Source organism: Salvelinus fontinalis, chromosome 9 (assembly GCF_029448725.1).
Source record: "Salvelinus fontinalis isolate EN_2023a chromosome 9, ASM2944872v1, whole genome shotgun sequence".
Lineage (NCBI taxonomy): Eukaryota > Metazoa > Chordata > Actinopteri > Salmoniformes > Salmonidae > Salvelinus > Salvelinus fontinalis.
Genome location: NC_074673.1, coordinates 38,948,942 through 38,970,374, shown reverse-complemented (window position 1 = coordinate 38,970,374; position 21,433 = coordinate 38,948,942). Strand labels below are relative to the sequence as shown.

At 43.2% G+C, this 21,433-nt stretch overlaps 1 protein-coding gene across 1 annotated transcript in view; it reads right to left on the bottom strand.

The window, feature by feature from the left end:
- Positions 1-21,433, bottom strand: part of cdh13 (cadherin 13, H-cadherin (heart)) — a 570,143-nt gene that overhangs the window by 328,807 nt on the left and 219,903 nt on the right. The window contains exon 4 of the mRNA XM_055934321.1: positions 18,807-18,920. Coding sequence (XP_055790296.1) covers positions 18,807-18,920 — 114 coding nt within the window. The remainder of the gene's footprint in view (positions 1-18,806; positions 18,921-21,433) is intronic.

Sequence of the window (21,433 nt, the reverse complement as noted above, 5' to 3'; positions counted from 1 at the left end):
GAGAGCGTGCCAAGCTACCGAAATAGCCCCTTTTTCAGCGATTGGGACACGTACAGAGGCTAATCCTAAACAGCCCACAAAGCGTTGTTGTGATTTCTAAAGAAGGTTAGGGCATATGATTAAGCGCTGTTGGAACCTAGGCCGAGGAAATCCTCCTGCACATTTTAGGCAGGTTGCCGGCCCACAGAGTAGGACCAACTATTCAGTTAGATTTTGTAATTCCTGTCACGACCGTCTCGATTCTACTTGCAGCAAAGGGTATAATTTGAGCTTTCTCCTAAAATGTAGGATATTGATTATTTGATTATCTTCCTTTGCAACGCAAAAGTTTCCATATCCATTTATAATGGCTATATAGGTTACTTTTGTGAATGTGTTTCTAGACAAAATGTAAAGGCTACTGTTACTCAAATTATATTTGTTATCCTATGCAAAGTGCATATGGCTAAGTCCATCTGAATATATAGATGCCTGTGTGTTAAGCAAAGTCATTGCCTTGTTTCTTACAAAATGGCCTTAGAACCTTCACCATTGGTTGGGTGCTCTAAACTGAGATGCTAATAAACAAAATTCGCAAATTGCTTGTGAAACCAGTTGCTTAAAAGCTATTTTGAAACTTCTAGAATTGTTAATTTCAAAACTCTACTTTTACTGACTTTATTGTCGCCATGGGAAAATGTTGTTGCAGTGTCATGTACACGTTTAAAGTGGCATTTAAATACAAAGCAAATTGACAATACAACTTTACTAACAGTTACCAATAAAAAGTGACTAGCCTGCTGACATTTCTGGGTCGATAGGAACATTAGCGCTAGCTATTTAGGAGCGATATCACAACTGGCACAAATGATTGTCTTGTTCTGTTTTTCCTGCCGAGGGGTGCCCTATACCTGCGCCCAGAGGGGAGTACAGTGATCCCTCGCCACTTCGCGGTTCACTTATCGCGGATTCGCTATTTTGCGGATTTTCATAATGCATTTTTTTTTTTTTTTTTGGTGCATTGTGCTCTGCATTCTGATTCGCTAAAAACTCACTCCCGCTTCTTGTATCAAAACATGCTACGAATTGTGCTATCATTTTGTCGTCTCGTGCAGTTATGTGTACGTACATAAAACAGCTTGGCAAATTTACATTAAGTTGGCCAAATTATCTTGTAATTTCGAACATCTCCTAAACCCATAATGTCGACGAAACGGCCTGGACCGACAAAAGCACCTGCGGATGGGCCCAAACGGCGGAAGATGCTACCTATCTCAGATAAAGTTAAACTTCTGGACATGCTAAGGGAAGGTAAAAGCTATGCAGCCGTTGCTCGCCATTACGGAATCAATGAATCTTCCGTTCGTTACATAAAGAAGGAGGAAAAAAACATAAGGACGACAGCAGCAGTCAATTTTAATACGAATGCAAAAAGGGTTGTAACTGTCCGCAACAAGACCATGGTACGGATGGAGACGGCATTAGCTCTGTGGATTAATGACTGCAGGAAAAAAAACATAACCCTGGATACAAACGTTATCTGCACAAAAGCGAGAATGCTGTATGAAAACTTTGCTGTCAGTGACGGGGAAGAGGGAGAGGATGCCGGGCCCTCAGCAAGTGCTGCTGACACAGTGGGAGAGGATGCCAGGCCCCCAGCAAGTGCTGCTGACAAAGTGCCAAGCGCATTTAATGCAAGCAAGGGCTGGTTTGAAAAGTTTAAGAAACGCTTTGGACTTAAAAATGTTTGTCTGCACGGTGAGATGGCGTCTGCGGATACCGCTGAGGCAGAAGCCTTCGTGAACAATAAATTCAAGGCGATCATTGAGGAGGGGGGATATAAGCCCGAACAAGTTTTTAACATGGATGAGACTGCCTTATTTTGGAAACGAATGCCCTCCCGCACCTTCATCATGCAGGAAGAAGCCAAAGCCCCAGGATTTAAAGTTCACAAAGACCGTTTGACCCTGGCTATGTGCGGAAATGCCGCAGGTTTCATGATTAAACCGGGGCTGATTTACAGGTCTAAAAATCCCAGGGCGCTGAAAAACAAAAATAAGGATGATTTGCCTGTTTACTGGATGTACAATGCAAAGGCTTGGATGACAAAAGCGCTCAATCTGGATTGGTTCAAAAACTGTTTCATCCCGGAGGTCAAGTGTTATTTGAGAGGAAAGGGACTGAACTTTAAAGTGCTTCTGCTCCTTGACAACGCCGGAGGTCACGATAATGATTTGGCATATGATGGTGTGCAAATCGAATTTCTGCCGCCAAACACTACATCCCTGATTCAGCCCATGGACCAAGGAGTCATCCGTGCTTTCAAGGCTCTCTATACGCGCAACACCCTGCAACATCTTGTTGACGCTATGGACTCGGATCAAGATTTCTCACTGAAGGACTACTGGCGTGGATACACCATCGCATTGTGTCTCCAAAACATTCAGAGGGCCATTCAGGAAATGAAAACGGAAACTCTGAAGGCCTGCTAGAAAAAACTATGGCCAGAGGCAGTGCAAAACGCAACCGGAGGCTCGCTTGACGAGGTCCACCACTCTGCCGTAGAAACAGCTGTGAATCTGGCTAAACAGATTGGAGGAGACGGCTTTAATGACATGAGTCCGGATGACATAAACGCCCTGATTGATGGAGACGCACAGCCGCTGACCGATGCAGAGCTGGCAGAAATGACAAAGCCACAAAGCGACGATGAAAGAGAAGAGGGAGAAGAGGACACGAGAGATGAGGAGGAAGGACTAACGCTTGGTCGCTTAGCAACCATGGTGCGAATGGCCACTGAACTTAAGCGAGTAGCTGAGGAATGGGACCCTTTGATGAGCCGTTCATTACAGTTCTCCAACGTAATCGATGGTGGCATGTCGGTGTACAAGGATCTTTTTGCAAAGAAGAAAAAAGAGCGACAACAGCTGCCTATCACTATGTTCTTCTCCCGAACAAACACACCTGCACCGCGGGCTTCAGAAGAAGAGAACACTGCAGAGCGCAGTCAGGATGCAGCGGCCCAGTCTGAAGAGCAGTGAAACGGCCTACACGTGAGTCACTGTATTTGTATATGTACATGTAATAGTTGCTAATTGTAAAAAAAAAAAAAGTTTTCTATTTCGCGGATTTCACTTATCGCGGGTCATTTTCGGAACGTAACCCCCGCGATAAACGAGGGATTACTGTAGTTCAAAGTCTGGGTACAGGCGGTGGCTTGGGTCTAAAATTATTTTGTGGGCCTTGCGGAGGGCCCTGACCTTAAAGATCTCATCCAGGCCTGTCTGTTTGACTCCAAGTACCTTGCTTGCTGTGGTGATATTCCTTCTCAGCATATTTCTCTGGCAGACAGTGGCATTGCAAAACCAACAAACAATACAAAAAATGTAAATACTCTCAATGAAAGACGCCATTCTCAAAGTCAACAGTGAAGAGCTGACTCCGGAATGCTGGCCTTCTAGGCAGAGTTGCAAATCTCAGACTGGCCAATAAAAATAAAAGATTAAGATGGGCAAAAGAACACAGACACTGGACAGAGGAACTCTGCCTAGAAGGCCAGCATCTTGGAGTCGACGCTTCGCTGTTGACGTTGAGACTGGTGTTTTGCGGGTACTATTTAATGAAGCTGCCAGTTGAGGACTTGTGAGGCGTCTGTTTCTCAACCTAGACACTAATATACTTGTCCTCTTGCTCAGTTGTGCACTAGGGCCTCCCACTCCTCTTCCTATTCTGGTTAGAGCCAGTTTGCGCTGTTCTGTGAAGGGAGTAGTACACAGCGTTGTATGAGATCTTCACTTTCTTGGCAATTTCTCGCATGGAATAGCCTTCAGTTTCAGAAGAAAGGACATTTTGAGCCTGTAATCGAACCCACAAATGGCGATGCTCCAGATACTCAACTAATCTAAAGAAGGCCAGTTTTATTGCTTCTTTATTGAGCACAACAGTTTTCAGCTGTGCTAACATAATTGCAAAAGGGTTTTCTAATGATCAATTAGCCTTTTAAAATTATAAACTTGGATTAGCTAACACAACACAGGAGTGAAGGTTGCTGATAATGGGCCTCTGTACGCCTATGTAGATATTCCATTAACAATCTGCTATTTCCAGCTACAATAGTCATATACAACATTAACAATGTCTACACTGTAATTCGGATCAATTTGATGTTATTTTAATGGACAAAACATTTGCTTTTCTTTCAAAAACAAGGACATTTCTAAGTGACCCCAAACTTTTGAACGGTAGTGTAGATCAATGGGTTGGTTGAGCACAGCATCCTCCCACTCCACTGCTCTCTCTCACTCTGTGTCTGTGTCTAAATATAATTTTGTTTTTATGACAAGGCCTATAAGCACATCTGCCATACACTCAAGTGTATGATCTCAGTAAGCTTTTTGAATGTACTAGAAATCAAGTTTTTGTGTGTGTCTCTTTTTATTTACAGCTTGTAGCGGCAAGGCAGAGGGGGAGGAGAAAGGCCCAGTCAAACAATTAAAATATACTTCAAAGTGGAAAGGACAGTTTCGGAAGAGAAAGAGGATAGAGGGCAAATCCAGTTGTCTAGAAGCGATACAGCTTTTTGTAAAAAATTTACTTTCATAGCAGGTTATTAGAACTTATGAAGCAAGTCAGGATAATTGACGTAGCAGGTTAGGAGGAGTAGGTTAAGGTTAGGAAAAGGGTTAGGGTTAGCTAAAATACCAAAAAAATACAACTTTGGACATCAATTTGACATAAGTTGCATCCCATCTAGCCATGGCAGAAAAAATCCTACCTTGGCGAAAAAAATATGATTGACTTGACTATGGCAATTGATATCTGCACTGTTTGATTATTTATTACTTACATGATTCTTACCTGAATACCTACCTTGATGTTTAATTCAATAATGAAATGTGTCTGATTTGCATACTAGTAACATGATTGATAGTGACATCGAGATATTGTTTGTTGATTGACTGTTGAAACACTTATTTACTTGGGGTAAATATTTTTAGTAATCCTTCACCATCATATGTACTTGAAATTATACTGTGAAATTAATTGTCATTAATGCTATTGAAATTCAAAAATGTGTAAAGTATTTCCTCGTTTACCAAATCTACTGTGGCAATTTACCCAACACTTTGTATGAATGGAAACTAACATTGGTGTAGCCTGTTGTTATTATTTGTATTTATGTTATCCAAAAGCACCTGGTATGGTCATTAATTATTAAGATTGGGGGTAAAATATCCCTGGTCTGTGCATTTTTGAAATGTGTAAGTTAACCTGTTGGGGATGGGGGCGCTGTTTAGACTATTTATGCTAATCGGGTAATTTTTGAAACGGCTTCCCACAAAATCCTTGATCGTACAATATGCATATTATTATTATTATTGGATAGAAAACAGTCTATAGTTTCTATAGGAGTTGAAATTTTGTCTCTAAGTGGAACAGAGCCCATTCTACAGCAATTTCCCTGACATGGAGTCAGATTTCAGAAATGTTGGCCACTGTTCTGAAGTCAGTTAAAAGGGCACTGTTATTGCTATGACTATACGGACACTTCTTACGTCTTCCCCTGGATGCCTTTACGTGATGACGATTCCAATGGGGTCGATTGCGCGTTCACAGGCCCTATAAATTAAAAAACCCTGTAGCTAGCAAGTCTTTCCTTGCTGCGTAACGCGCGTGCTGGACACCGACCCGCTCCTGTTCCAAGCGTTAGTTTAGCCTGTTATATTTCTCCGGTCATCTTTTCACTCGTTATAGGAGTTAAAAACATCATAAGGTAGTTAATTTAAAGCGTTTTATAGCAATATATATCCGTTTAGTGCGATTTTGGGACATTTATTTTTGAAACGATGTGAATAGCTCGGCACGCTTTTCAGTTCATCCCGAACGCAGTTGGCATTTCCACATGGCAAGAGGACAGCTTTCCACCAAAAGATGATTACTCTCAAGAAAGGATCCTTTGCCCAAGATACTGATGGAAGAACAGCTCAAAGTAGGACATTTCTATTATGATAAATCGTGTTTCTGTCGAAACATTTTAGTGGCTTAGGACGCCATGTTTTTTGACGTAGCTTCGCTTGGCGCAAACTGTATTGAAAAGTAAGGATAAATTAAAAAATGTAATTCCGCAATTGTATTAAGAATTAAATTGTCTATCAATCCCTGTCCACCCTATATTTTTTAGTCACGTTTATGAGTATTTATGTATAAGAGTAGATCACTGTCTAAGTGGCGCAAGGACATTTTCTGACCAGCTGAGCTACATTTCACATTGTCTAACCATGATTTTGGTGGCTAAATATAAACATTTTCGATCAAACTGTATATGCATGTTGTAATGTGATGTTACAGGAGTGTCATCGGAAGAATTCTGAGAAGGTTAGTGAAAAAATTAATATCTTTTGGCGATGTTGACTTTTATCGCTCACTTTGGCTAGAATCAATGCTGGGCTGCTATGTGCTATGTGCTATGCTAATATAACGATTTATTGTGTTTTCGCTGTAAGACACTTAGAAAATCTGAAATATTGTCTGTATTCACAGGATCTGTGTCTTTCGATTCGTGTATGCTGTGTATTTTTACGAAATGTTTGATGATTAGTAAGTAGGTAAACACGTTGCTCTAAGTAGTTTTTCTATTCCATTTGTGACGGTGGGTGCAATTGTAACCTATGCCATCTACCTGAAATATGCACTTTTTTCTAACAAAACCTATCCCATACCATAAATATGTTATCAGACTGTCATCTGATGAGTTTTTTTGTTGGTTAGGGGCTATAAATATCTTAGTTTAGCCGATTTGGTGATGGCTACTGGTGTTGGTGGACAAATAAAAGATGGTGGATTATGCTAATGTGTTTTTAGGTAATAGATGTACATCTTTACATATTGTGTCTTCCCTGTAAAACATTTTAAAAATCGGACATGTTGACTGGATTCACAAGATCTGTGTCTTTCATTAGCTGAATTGGACTTTAATGTGTGAAAGTTAAATATTTAAAAAAAATATTTTTTTTGAATTTCGCGGCACTGGTTTTTCAGTGGGGGGGGGGGGTGTGCCGCTAGCGCCACGCTGATCCTAGACAGGTTAATCAAGTCAATTGGGGGGATTGAGTTATTTGTGCCAGAAACAATATAGGACTAAGATTGAATCGTACTCCACCGGCTCTGACGCTCGTCGGATGTGGCAGGGCTTGCAAAGTATTACGGACTACAAAGGGAAGCACAGCCGCGAGCTGCCCAGTGACACGAGCCTACCAGAGGAGCTAAATAACTTCTATGCTCGCTTCGAGGCAAGCAACACTGAAGCATGCATGAGAGCATCAGCTGTTCCGGACAACTGCGGGATGACGCTCTCCGTAGCCGATGTGAGTAAAACTTTTAAACAGGTCCACAGTCACAAGGCCGCCTGGGCCCGACAAATTACCAGGACATGTACTCTGAGCATGTGCTGACCAACTGGCAAGTTTCTTCACTGACATTTTCAACCTGTCCCTGACCAAGTCTGTAATACCAACATGTTTCAAGCAGACCATCATAGTCCCTTTGCCCAAGAACACCAAGGTAACCTGCCTAAATAACTACCGACCCGTAGCGCTCACATCTGTGGACATGAAGTGCTTTGAAAGACTGGTCATGGCTCACATAAACACCATTATCCCAGAAACCCTAGACCCACTCCAATTTGCATAACACCCCAACAGATCCACAGATGATGCAATCTCTGTTGCACTCAACACTGCCCTTTCCCACCTGGACAAAAGAAACACCTATGTGAGAAGGCTATTCATTGACTACAGCTCAGCGTTCAACACTATAGTGCCCTCAAAAGCTCCTCACTAAACTAAGGACCCTAGGACTAAACACCTCCCTCTGCAACTGGATCCTGGACTTCCTGACGGGCCGCCCCCAGGTGGTAAGGGTAAGTAACAACAGATCTGCCATGATGATCCTCAACATGGGGGCCCCTCAGTGGTGCGTGCTCTGTACCCTCCTGTTCTCCCTGTTCACTCATGACTGCATGGCCAAGCACGACTCCAACACCAACATTAAGGTTGCCAACGACACAACAGCGGTAGGCTTGATCACCGACAATGATGAGACAGCCTATAGGGAGGAGGTCAGAGACCTGGCAGTGTGATGCCAGGATAAGAATCTCTCCCTCAACGTGATCAAGACAAAGGAGATGATTGTGGACTACAGAAAGAGGAGCACTGAGCACGCCCCAATTCTCATCGACGGGGCTGTAGTGGGGGAGGTTGAGAGCTTCAAGTTCCTTGGTGTCCACATCACCATCAAACTATCATGGTCCAAACACACCAAGACAATCGTGAAGAGGACAATGCCTATTCCTCCTCAGGAGACTGAAAAGTTTTGGCATTGGTCCTCCGATCCTCAAAAAGTTATACAGCTGGGGCCTACCGCGCTAACCAAGGGAGCCGGGTGCACGGTGTTTCCTCCGACACATTGGTGCGGCTGGCTTCCGGGTTGGAGGCGCGCTGTGTTAAGAAGCAGTGCCGCTTGGTTGGGTTGTGTTTCGGAGGACGCATGGCTTTTGACCTTCGTCTCTCCCGAGCCCGTACGGGAGTTGTAGCGATGAGACAAGATAGTAATTACTAGTAATTGGATACCACGAAAATTGGGGAGAAAAGGGATGTAAAATAAAAAAAAAATAATAATAATAATTATACAGCTGCACCACCGAGAGCACAGCTGCACCATCGAGAGCATCCTGACTGGTTGCATCACTGTCTGGTATAGCAACTGCTCAGCCTCCGACCGCAAAGCGTGTACGGCCCAGTACATCACTGTGGCCAAGCTTCCCTCCATCCACGACCTTTATACCAGCCACCCTAGTCATAGACTGTTCTCTCTGCTACCACACGGCAAGCCGTACCGGAGCACCAAGTCTAGGTCCAAAAGGCTTCTTAACAGCTTCTACCCCAAAGCCATAAGACTCATGAACAGCAAATCAAATGGCTACCTGGACAATTTGCATTATCCCCACCCCACCCCAATTTTTACGCTTCTGCTACTCTCTGTTTATTATCCATACATAGTCACTTTACCTCTACCTACATGTACATATTACCTCAATTACCTCGACTAACCGGTGCCCCCGCAACATGACTGTACCGGTACCCCTGTATATAGCCTTGCTACTGTTATTTATTTTTTTACTTCAGTTTGTTTTAGAACATACTTTCTTCACACCTTTTTTCTTAAAACTGGATTGTTGGTTAAGTGCTTGTAAGTATGCATTTCACTTTAAGGTCACAGATGTTCTACACCAGTTGTATTCGGCGCACGTGACAAATGGGCTGGAATCAAACCCCCGCCAATACGGTAGGCCTATGTGTGCATTGAAAATAGCGGCCCTAACCACTAGATCACCCCAGTCTACGATTGAACACATTTTTGACCATTCATTCCTAACCTTAGGATACACTTGACACATGTAGCCTAGTGGAGACCAATTAAGCCATATACAACGACAGTTGTCGATGTTTATGGCTGCATTTCAGATACATTTTCTTGCATTTGAATGTTGCAGTAATAGGACCTAGGCCTAGCGTTTGAGAGAGCGAGAGAGAATATTATTTTGATAGCAGGCCTGATCCCAATGACTCGACTGCCCCCACATGGAGAGAAAGAGAACTGCTCATTTTCAAGGAATCACAAGGCTCATTTGAATTTCCTGATGGAGCAGGAAAATTCTCATCGATCAAGGTAAGATTCAACATCTGTACACTTGCCTGTGAGATCAACCTGGGGGCAAACAAGGAAACAGAAGAGAGGGAGTGAGCACTTACACACTCCCTGTCTCAGAGAGTGTATTTCCGTGTCAGGGAAGAGGGGAGCTGCAGTCTCTCCAGCGAGCAAACAGACTGCACCAAGATGTCCCCAAGGAGCTCTTCACAGCTCTGGGACATATTCAGAACAGAAGCCACACAAAAGGAGTGACTCTCTGTTTGCTTTATGGCAGGCAGGTGGAGAGGAGAGCTCCGTTCCCAGGTGGTGCTTCAGATGTCCTTACAAAGTCAAAGCAGCAGCTGTTAATGGCAATCAGAGACTCAGATCGAACTGATTGTCCGCCTACTCTGCTGGTAATTAGCAAGAAGTAGCTGGAGGGGCCCCCTGTCCCTGGCACCCCTGCAACCCCCACTGGCCTTTGAGGTGGTGATGAGCCTGGCTCATCCTCATCGCACAACGTCCATCCACTCACATCAGTAGGGGAAACAATGGCACAATTAGTGCCTCCTGATTAGCTGCTAGGTCCTCATTAAAGGAAATCAGCCAAGGTGAAGGTGAAGGTGAGGAACATTCAGGCTAAGGTGAAAATGTGATGAAATAATCTGCCACTAGTTTTTGCTCAAAGAAAGTTGAAGGTACTGTAAGCTTCAGTAACTTCAGTGAAGTTATATTATTTTCATGAGCAGACATGCTGATCGACTCTGAATTAAGCTGTCTGCCACACTGACCTCCAACAGTATATATAGCCTCTGGTACTGAAAACCCCACTGCTATCCCTGCACGGTAATCACCAGAGCACTCAGAAGAGAAGACTTCCATGCATATGAAATAAAGCTTGAGCCGTACATTTTTACATTTCTCATTCCTCGTCTCCACCCTTTTGACAAACTTTCTTCATTTTCTTCCACCTAGTACATCTTTCACTATGTCGTTATGTTTAGTCAATGTCACAAACTATTATACAGTTCTGAATTAAACGTTTCTCTAAATGCATTGCTGTGAACTTAATGTTTCAATGTGACCATTAATAGAGGTATTGTCACATGTAATCCCTCTCCGGCCTCTAGGTCACCAGGCTGCTCGTTATGGCGCACAACTGTTACCATTGTTAGGAGCATCTGCGCGTCATCAGATACACCTAGACTCCATCACTGCCATGATTACCTTCCCTATATATGTCACTCCCTTCGGTTCCTTCCCCAGGTGTTATTGTTTCTGTTTCATGTCTGTGTGCTGTTAGTGTTTCTTGTTTTGTATTATGTTCCGTTTATTTTATTAAAACACTCACTCCCTGAACTTGCTTCCCGACGCTCAACGCACATCGTTACAGAATGACGCCTCACCTAAGAGATTAATCATGGAGTTTGTTTTGTTTCGGTGGAAATTACGTTGCGTCCGGGAGCCGCTACAGGCTCTCATGCCTCAGACAGATCGCCAGGCTCCCCTGCCTCCGTTGGTTCGCCAGGCTCTCATGCCTCACAGATCGCCAGGCTCCCCTGCCCCCGTTGGTTCGCCAGGCTCTCATGCCTCACAGATCGCCAGGCTCCCCTGCCCCCGTTGGTTCGCCAGGCTCTCATGCCTCACAGATCGCCAGGCTCCCCTGCCTCCGTTGGTTCGCCAGGCTCTCATGCCTCACAGATCGCCAGGCTCCCCTGCCCCCGTTGGTTCGCCAGGCTCTCATGCCTCACAGATCGCCAGGCTCCCCTGCCCCCGTTGGTTCGCCAGGCTCTCATGCCTCACAGATCGCCAGGCTCCCCTGCCTCCGTTGGTTCGCCAGGCTCTCATGCCTCACAGATCGCCAGGCTCCCCTGCCTCCGTTGGTTCGTCAGGCTCCCCTGCCTCAGCTGGCGACAGGTTCCCGCGCATGAGAAGGGGTGACCGGCCCGCTACTGATCCCCGGGATCGTCCCTTTGGTTGGCGTCCTGTGGCTGGAGCCGAAAGCACCGGGGAGGGGGTACCGTCACGCATGCTCTCTCCGGCGCTCTAGGTCGCCACACTCCCACGTCTCAGCCGGACTGACAGGTTTCCCGCGCCTCAGCAGATATGACTGGTCCTCTCCTGATCCCCGGGATCGTCTTTTTGGTCGACTGGAGCCGTGCGTCGGGGAGGGGGTACTGTCACGTGTGCTCCCTCTCAGGCCTCTAGGTCACCAGGCTGCTCGTTATGGTGCACATCTGTCACCATCGTTACGCTCACCTGCGCGTCAGACTCACCTGGACTCCGTCACTCCGTCAATAACCTTCCACCAGTGGTTATATATATATATATATATATATACCCCAATTTGGGTAAAGTCTCCTCCTTCTCTCCTCCTTCTCTCCTCCTTCTCTCTAAACATTACATTACATTACATCTTCTTTATTGCTAGGCATGAAGTTAAGTGATATGGGCAATAAACTGTTACTTCTCCCTTAATGTGACCTGACCTCAACCCCCCTACCTCACTGATCCACAGCTCTCCATCCTTATCAGCGCCTGCCAACATGTGATCGTCTTCCCTGCACTCAGTACATTCCAAGCTTAATTGCATCTACCATATACATTCCTTCTACAGATAACCATTACCTTCTGGTGTAAAACCCTAGACTACGGCACCCCTCATGTCTCTCATGTCTCTAGTATAACTGACGATTAACAATATTTAAAGTTTTTAAATCCGAACCCATCAGTACTCATAGATATTACTGTAGCCTACTGGGAGTGTGCAAGCCAGGCAAACGTGTTCTTTATTGCTTTTCCCCTCCCTCAAGCTCGTCTCATCAAAATGGATTTCACGTCACTTTGATTCATCTGGGGATCTCTGTAAAGGAGACTGTTCGAGACAGTTTAGTCCAGAATTTGCACATTTCACCATAGTGTGGATTAACGTGTGGAAAAACAGAGGGGAAGGAAGAGTGGGGTTCCTACCCTCACAGTCATCCTAACACAATTAACACAATCATTTAGACTAAATGAACAAGGCCCCAGGCAGCAAGCCTGCGCACTGAGCAAACTGCCTGGGCGCCCACTTGCTGCTCTGGAATAGTTATAATAAATGGTAGCTTAATTCCTCTCCTGGAAAGAAAGAGAGATAGAAATGAAGAGAGAGAGGTCTTCAAAACCAATGAGGTGCTCCTCTTATCCTGGATCTCTATTACGCTGGGTTTTGATCAGAAGCGACGCCTCCACTTGACATCGCTTCTCTCCAAAAGATTGTCTGCTTCGTGGGCGTGGGAGTGAACCTATTCAAGTAAGTAAATACATTTAGAAAAAGTAAAAAACGATGAATTCTTAGCTAGCTAGCTAGCAGCTGGCTAAGGCAGACCACTATGTGTAGGCTAATGAACTAGACCTGCAAACCCTTGTAATCATTTTTTCTTATTTTGCTCCTACTCCAAAATTTCTATTAATATTATTATTATGTTACTGAATGTATCCAGAGTATGTTCAGATTTCGTTATTGACAAATGCTTTGAAAATTACAGTAAATGTAAAATGCACATAAAACTAACAGTGTAACGTTTGGATGCAGGCTTGTGTCAGGTGAACTATTGTGTCAGGTGAATCATTGTTTTAAAGATTTTTTGGGATACATTAAGGGGTCTTAAAATTCTAAATCAAATAGCAAAATGATCCTTGGTGTGACCTTCTTTGTGTCCTCACCCCCCAAAATGAACTTTGGTATGACCTTCTTTGTGTCCTCACCCCCCAAAGGTGTCGTCCACAGAGAAGGAGGAGGGAGGGGGTGGAAGATTAAGTAGGGAGGAGAAGGTGGAAAAGAGTTTCCTTTTATTTTATGTTGTTTTCATTCCACTCAAGTCAGAAAGAAGACAACTGGCTCTTGATGACGTCTGCAGTCTAGTTTGAAGATAATAATTAGATGATTAGTTTGAATCAGTTGTGTTGAGGCTTGAGAAAGGCCCTAAACATGTTCTAAGTCTACAGCCACCTAAGTCAAAGACCCTTCTCTCTGCTACCGCACGGCAAGTGGTACCGATGGAAAACAAGTCAAGAACCAACTGGACCCTGAACAGCTTCTACCCCCAAGCCATAAGACTGATCAATAGTTATTAAAATAGTCCGGGTAGCTATTGGTTAACTATCTGTAATGACCCTTTTTACACCAACTCTTTTGACTCATCACATGTGCTGATGTTACTGTTTATTGTCTACCCTGTTGCCTAATCACTTTATCCCTACCTATATGTACATATCTACCTCAACTACCTTTAAAGATGTCAAAGTGTTTTCAGTCATTGTTTTCAGTATCTTAATGTTGTTTTTGTTTTGTGTTCTCTGAAAGTCTCAGGGCATGCATTCAACAATTTGGACAAAGGACGTCCACAGGGGCCGCCATCTCCAAAGTGCACTCAAAAAGGCAAGAGTTCCGAACTGGATTTAGTTTTTTTATTTTATTTATTTAAATGTTGTCATTCACTTTTAAACTTCAATTGGTTAAAATGTCATTGCTCAGTTATCACTTGGCTCATGTAAATTCTGTATTTGCCCCTTTAAACATCCTAAGGAGTTCACATTTCTCTCATGTAAATATTATTTGGGAAATACTCAGTATTTGCTCTTTTTTTTCATTAGCATTCTGAGAATTTCAAGTATAGTATTGCACCACTTAGCATAATGTTTCATTGTGAGATAGATAAGAGTATTGGATTTATTTTTCATTTGATAAGACATTGAATACATGTTTTGTTTAGTTTTCTCTGTGTGAAGCAAGTTCATTTGAAGTTATGTTATTTGTTTTCTGTAGATAAGACATTTCAATGTTGTTAATTCTCAAAGTAACCAAAAACCTGATGTAATTTGCATATTCATAATGAGTCTGCAGCAAATTTACAAAAAACAGTAGAATGCTCGCCACAAGTTTCGCAGAATTGTTTGCCAGAAGTCGCTGCAAATTTGCCACGACAGTTTGCCACAAAACTAAATTGCATGTGAAAATATGTGGCAAAGCTTTGCCACAACTCTTTGCCAGAAGCCTGTTTTTCTGCCAAGGGTTTGTTGATCCAGCTCCAGACTATTTTTAGTTGACCTGAAATTATGCTTTAGTAATAATGGTCCAACATTTACAAATGAGCTTATTTGTACATTTTATTTTAAAATGATATGTTGATTCATTCAATGTTGATCCATTGAAGTGGAGTGTTTAAACTTGTTTTAATCGTTAACTTAAAACTATTATTCAAGATGAACTAATGTCAATGTTCATTAATCACAGATCACAATTCTGCAATAAAATGGGTGAAGGGGATCTGTCTCTAATTTGTGTTTCTGTCTTGCTTTCTCAAATGAACATGACCTTTTTGTCCAGTTGTGAGCTCTCCAATCTGTTTTATTTGATTGTCACTGTCTCAGGATATCAGCTATGTGAACCCATTTTGCAGCTAATCATAATGGCATGCATCACCAATGCAGCCATAGGCCTACAGTATGATGGCATTAATGGCCTTATGGTATGAGCATGTGTAATGCACCCCTTGTCATTGTACATCTGAAGCAGAGAATAGCTAAACTCACACATTGTTTACATATTGTTGAGCTAGCTATATGATACCATAGATGATGTATATGAAGCTAACCATAAACCAGATTTTCTACATGATTTTTCTGTCAGAAGAAATTGTTTAATGCAAATCCAACCCTTGTATTCTAGGTACATTACTGTACATGAAAATAAGGGGCAGACAATTTGCAGGCTAATAAAAAATGTAGGCTAATAAAAAAATGTACAAAAGGAAAAGGGGTGTGGGGAGCGTTGTAATTCTACCTTGTTTATTTGCTGAGAATGATTTTACAATACAGAGACAAAATCAGAAGGTCAATGGCATGGAGGAGGATTGCAGAGATTGTTGGTGTTGATGGTGGGTGAAGAGAGATTTTTTTTTAAAAGGTCAAAGCCACAATTTCCTTTATTCAAGTACCCATTCATGTGCATTTTACAAGTAGACCTATATATATATATATCTTATAGTATAGGTAGTGAACTATAATCATCATGACACAGGAATAATGAAAGTGCCTTAAGCTATACTATATGCTTTTAGCTATACTAATCATAATGTTAAGATACCATTATCCAATTGGTAGCATATTACACGGGAAATTCATGCATTTACAATCTTAGAATGTGTGTTACTGGTGGTTTCCATCCTTCAGTGGGCAAATATCACAATTTAATTTAGTCAACACATTCACAAATGGTTTGATCACAGTTTTTAGGTTTAGGTTGATTGAGGTTCAAGCAAACAGTGTTGTGCAAATCTCTCTACACCCACCATCAACAATCTCTGCAATCCTCTTCCATGCCATTGACCTGCTAATATAGAATTGGAAAACCAGACACGGCCATCATTTGCATAAAGCTCTGCTAGCAGGGTTCTCGCTACTCGGAACTTCTCCTGCCGAAGCCGCGTCTGGTCAAAATGCACTGGAGTAGAAATGTTCTGCTTTACCAGGCTCACCCTCACAGGGGTAACACTTATGAGAAATGAATGGCTGTCATGCTGGTAGTGAGGAGCAAAAGAAGGAGAAGCTGTATCAATATGGTAAATCCATTTAGCCTGCTCTCCGATGTATAGCTTCCATCATATCAAATAGCCCACATTTAGCCTGCTCTCCGACGTATAGCTTCCATCATATCAAATAGCCCACATTTAGCCTGCTCTCCGATGTATAGCTTCCATCATATCAAATAGCCCACATTTAGCCTGCTCTCCGACGTATAGCTTCCATCATATCAAATAGCCCACATTTAGCCTGCTCTCCGACGTATAGCTTCCATCATATCAAATAGCTCACATTTAGCCTGCTCTCCAACGTATAGCTTCCATCATATCAAATAGCCCACATTTAGCCTGCTCTCCGATGTATAGCTTCCATCATATCAAATAGCCCACATTTAGCCTGCTCTCCGACGTATAGCTTCCATCATATCAAATAGCCCACATTTAGCCTGCTCTCCGACGTATAGCTTCCATCATATCAAATAGCCCACATTTAGCCTGCTCTCCGATGTATAGCTTCCATCATATCAAATAGCCCACATTTAGCCTGCCTCCTCATGCAGGACTCACTGGGGGAGAAGAGGGGAGCGCAGATAGAGAGAGAGAGAGAGACATATAGGGAGAGAGAGATTGAGAGACAATGAGAGAGACAGAGAGAGAGACAGATAGGGAGAGAGAGAGAGACATATAGGGAGAGAGAGATTGAGAGACAATGAGAGAGACAGAGAGAAAGACAGATAGGGAGAGAGAGAGAGAGAGAGAGAGAGAGAGAGAGAGAGAGAGAGAGAGAGAGAGAGAGAGAGAGAGAGAGAGAGAGAGAGAGAGAGAGATGGGGGTTGGCAGGGGGTCATTCCCATCACAGTCTTACAGAGCTTCTCCATACTCTGTACCAGAGGATTCTAACATAATCTCTCTATAAAGGGATGACTACTTCAAAACATCACGGAGCTAGTCAACCCTCGTTCTGCCATCAGTGGAGGCACATCACTGATGCATGCCATTACATGATTCTCGTAACAGTGAAATGAATCTTGTATGGACAGAAATGGAAGGAGATGAGGTATGATGTATGTACAGTATGTAATCAGTAGTGACTAAAGTACACAATTTACAAGCTGTATGGTTTTGTTTTCAACTAATTTCAAAAATGTTCTAGAACACCTATTGAACTCGTGTAAACCAAACGAATCTGCTGACTGTAGATCTACCTCACTCTCTCTGTCTCTCTCTCATTGGGGGCCTGACTCCCAACCGAAAGGTCGCTGGTTCTTATACCTGAGCTGACAAATCTGTCAGTGACCTTAAGAAGGGCACTTAACCCTACTTTGCTCCGGGGGTGTCGTACTACTATGGCTGACCCTGTAAAATAACACATTTCACTGCACCTATCTGGTGTAAATGACAATAAAAACAATTTTTTCACTACTGAGAAACTGAGAGGTAAAGGGGGAGAGCTACAGTTCAGCTCAGCCACGGACCCTCCAGGGCCGCAGATACAATAGGACAGAGTGTCATTGTAAATAAGAATCTGTCTTAACTGATTTGCCTAGTTAAATAAAGGTAACGTAAAAAAAAAGAAGAAATAAAAAGGTGATGTCTCTCTTTTAATATTTCATTTTCAGACTCTCTGGGTGTTCTGAGATATGGTTGATCCTTTAGTCTGATCGGCAGAGCTGTCTTTCTTTGTCCTTTCACTCCCTCTCTTGCTCGCTCGCACACACACACGCACCTACCTCACATGCACTCACTCACAGTCACATGCACACAACTGCAAATACACACACACACACACATACGCGTTGTTCATGTCTTAGTGTTCCTTTTGCAAATGAGGCTGTGAGGAGTAAATTATGGAAGGTATAATGTCCAATAGCTGTTTCTCATTAGGGTTCCAAAGTTCTGGTAACTTTCCCCAAATGTATTGGTGTTCCAGAAATCAGTTTCAAACATACCCAGGGAAGAACATCAAGGATCTTTTTTTTTATTCATCAAAGGAATTCCTCAAGTATGCACACAAATGTTTCCTTCTATTCTTCAAGCCACCCATTTGGTTTGAGTGTCATCAAGCCACCCATTTGGTTTGAGTGTCATCAAGCCACCCATTTGGTTTGAGTGTCATCAAGCCACCCATTTGGTTTGAGTGTCATCAAGCCACCCATTTGGTTTGAGTGTCATCAAGCCACCCATTTGGTTTGAGTGTCATCAAGCCACCCATTTGGTTTGAGTGTCATCAAGCCACCCATTTGGTTTGAGTGTCATCAAGCCACTCATTTGGTTTGAGTGTCATCAAGCCACTCATTTGGTTTGAGTGTCATCCAAAAAGTTTAGAGATTTTTTTTAATACAAAAATCTCAAATTAAAGCACTGTTAGTATATTCGTTATGGGTAATTGTGTAATGTTTAATGTTTAAATACTGATTATTCATGTTATTCACAGTTCACATATGAGGAGAGGCATGTTTTCACTGGAATATGGATATCCGCTTTGCTTGACTGTGAATAACACTGAATCAGAAGGTCAAGCAGTCCGCAATCAGTGTATTAGTGGAGTCCTAGGTGGGACGGACGGGTGTGGCTTACCGTGCCAATGACTTTGGGGAAGGGCGGCTCCATGTTCTCATTGACATGCATGCGAGGGGCGAACAAGGCTCTCTTCGATCTGTAGGGCTGGATCTGTCCAAGGCCAAGGATCTCCTACACAAACAAACACAAAGAGAGAGGGGTGGCATTCAAAACACATCACATTGAATAGGAAGGATGTACAGTAATGCACACTGAGCATGAGTCCATTCATACACACAATACAATTAAGTCACTGTACAGTTCATTGTGCAGCACTTGTATTTCTTGCTCACATTGAAGAGTGTGTCACAACACTCATAATGTAATGGCTGTACAGTATTGTTCTCTAACACACACACACACACACACACACACACACACACACACACACACACACACACACACACACACACACACACACACACACACACACACACAGTGAAAATTATATTTGGCATTCACGCTATCGACTCAGGATTCAAATTGAACACATTTGCATAGCTGCAATGACCCAAGTGAGAGCACCAGGCTCTGGCTGTCCATTCAGCGGGACACAGGGCAACATAATGCTGCCTCACTGCCCGCCAACACATACACAGACAAACGCCTAGATGAGCAACGTGAGAGCCTAAGACTTCAAAGGAGACTCGTGCTTGTGTGCACTCATACATATACAATATAATAGCTAGAGACAGCAAACACACAGAACAGATGGTGGAGAAGCATAGTTGGATCACTCAACTGTAAAGTGGACCAGTGGCAGGCGAGGAGCTGATATGGCTCTTAACATGCTGTATATATGACAGTGTATGACATTGGAGGAGTTTTAAACATGGCAAGTTTACATTGTTAAAATTGACTGATGCTTTTGTATATTGCAAAACTACAGAAAAATGTAGCATTTCTATTACCACACTGAAATCGCCACATGTATGAATAGTGCCAGGATAGGAGAGGAGAGTGTCACTGTGCTGGCTGGGTGAGCAACAGCCGCAGTACCAACATGACGTGTCAGGGGTGAGAGAACATCCAGCAGTCACCATCTCTCTCTATGTTTTACATACACTCTGTCTTTTTGACTTTCTCTCTCTCCCTCTCCCTCTGTCCCTTCCCTCTCACCCTTCCCCCCTCTCTGTATCTATCTCTGCCTCCCTCCTCTGTGACAGCCCTGTGCCCACTCGGTAGAGGTCCTCCTGATCCCCGCTCTGGCATGAGGTATCCAATCAATCAAATGTATTTATAAAGCCCTTCTTACATCAGCTGATGTCACGAAGTGCTGTACAGAAACCCAGCCTAAAACCCCCAAACAGCAAGCAATGCAGGTGTAGAAGCACAGTGGCTTGGATAACTCCCTAGACGGCCGAAAGAAACCTAGAGAGGAACCAGGCTATGAGGGGTGGCCAGTCCTCTTCTGGCTGTGCCCGGTGGAGATTATAACAGAACATGGCCAAGATGTTCAAACGTTCATAGATGACCAGCAGGGTCAAATAATAATAAACACAGTAGTTGTCGAGGGTGCAACAGGTCAGCACCTCAGGAGTAAATGTCAGTTGGCTTTCATAGCCGATCATTCAGAGTATCTCTACTGCACCTGCTGTCTATAGAGAGTTGAAAACAGCAGGTTCAGCCATGCCCACGCTGCTACGAGCTACAGTTGGCGCCATGGCGACAGTCCGGTCGACAACCAGAAGAAGCCGTGATAAGCCATTTGTTGTCCAAGGAATATAAATATAAAAACAATATAAAATATAAATATAAAATATAAAAACAATCTCTGGAGCTGAGATAAAATTTGCATTGGAAACTGAAGTCTCTTTTGTCCTTCCTCTTTTATGGCACATCATACAGTTACAATCTTGTACGCAATGTTGTGATGCGCTGTGAGCTGGCAGTGCTCGCCCCTGTTAGAATGACAGAGAGGGACGAGGTAGGAGGGGTGGGTGCTGAAGGCAGTTGTTTACAACGCTGTACGGTGACACGGAGACAGAGAGAGCACACTGACTGCTATACTGGCAACTCACTCTAACTCACTTCACTTTCCTGTTCCAGACAACCTTCAGAGGTCATATGAAACCCATCAACAACACAACCAGAACAAGGTACATAAAGTACATAGTGTCCTGTAACGGACAGTGTTTTCCAGCCACTGGCTGACTCTGAAATCCCTGAAGCAGTCAACCAGTGTCACATAACTACTCCAGATTAAATGGACTATTATGTGTTTAAATGCAAATTCATAGGTGGGTTGTCTTCTATGATTGGTTTTCAAAGCTAGCTCCTGGCCTTTGGGTGGCCCTGTAAAACCTAACTTCCGTAAGTATGACCACATCAATCCCAGAATGCATTGCTCCTGGCTGCTTTATTGCTATGATACAGTACGATACCTTTATTTTTAGCAGCTCAATGGAAAACAGCAGAGTGATGACAGGTATTACACTGAAGATGGAACACAATGTCACTATCTCTTTCCTGTGCTGAGAGATGAAGGGAGCAGTAAAGGGATGGGGGCTTAAAACCCATCAATGCTCTGCATGCGGTCATTGGGGATATTGATGAGCACACTCCGTTTGATACACATACCTAGCTACATTGTCAAGGCCAGAGAGGCGTGAAGCTCGCATTGAATGCTGGGAGACTAAACATAA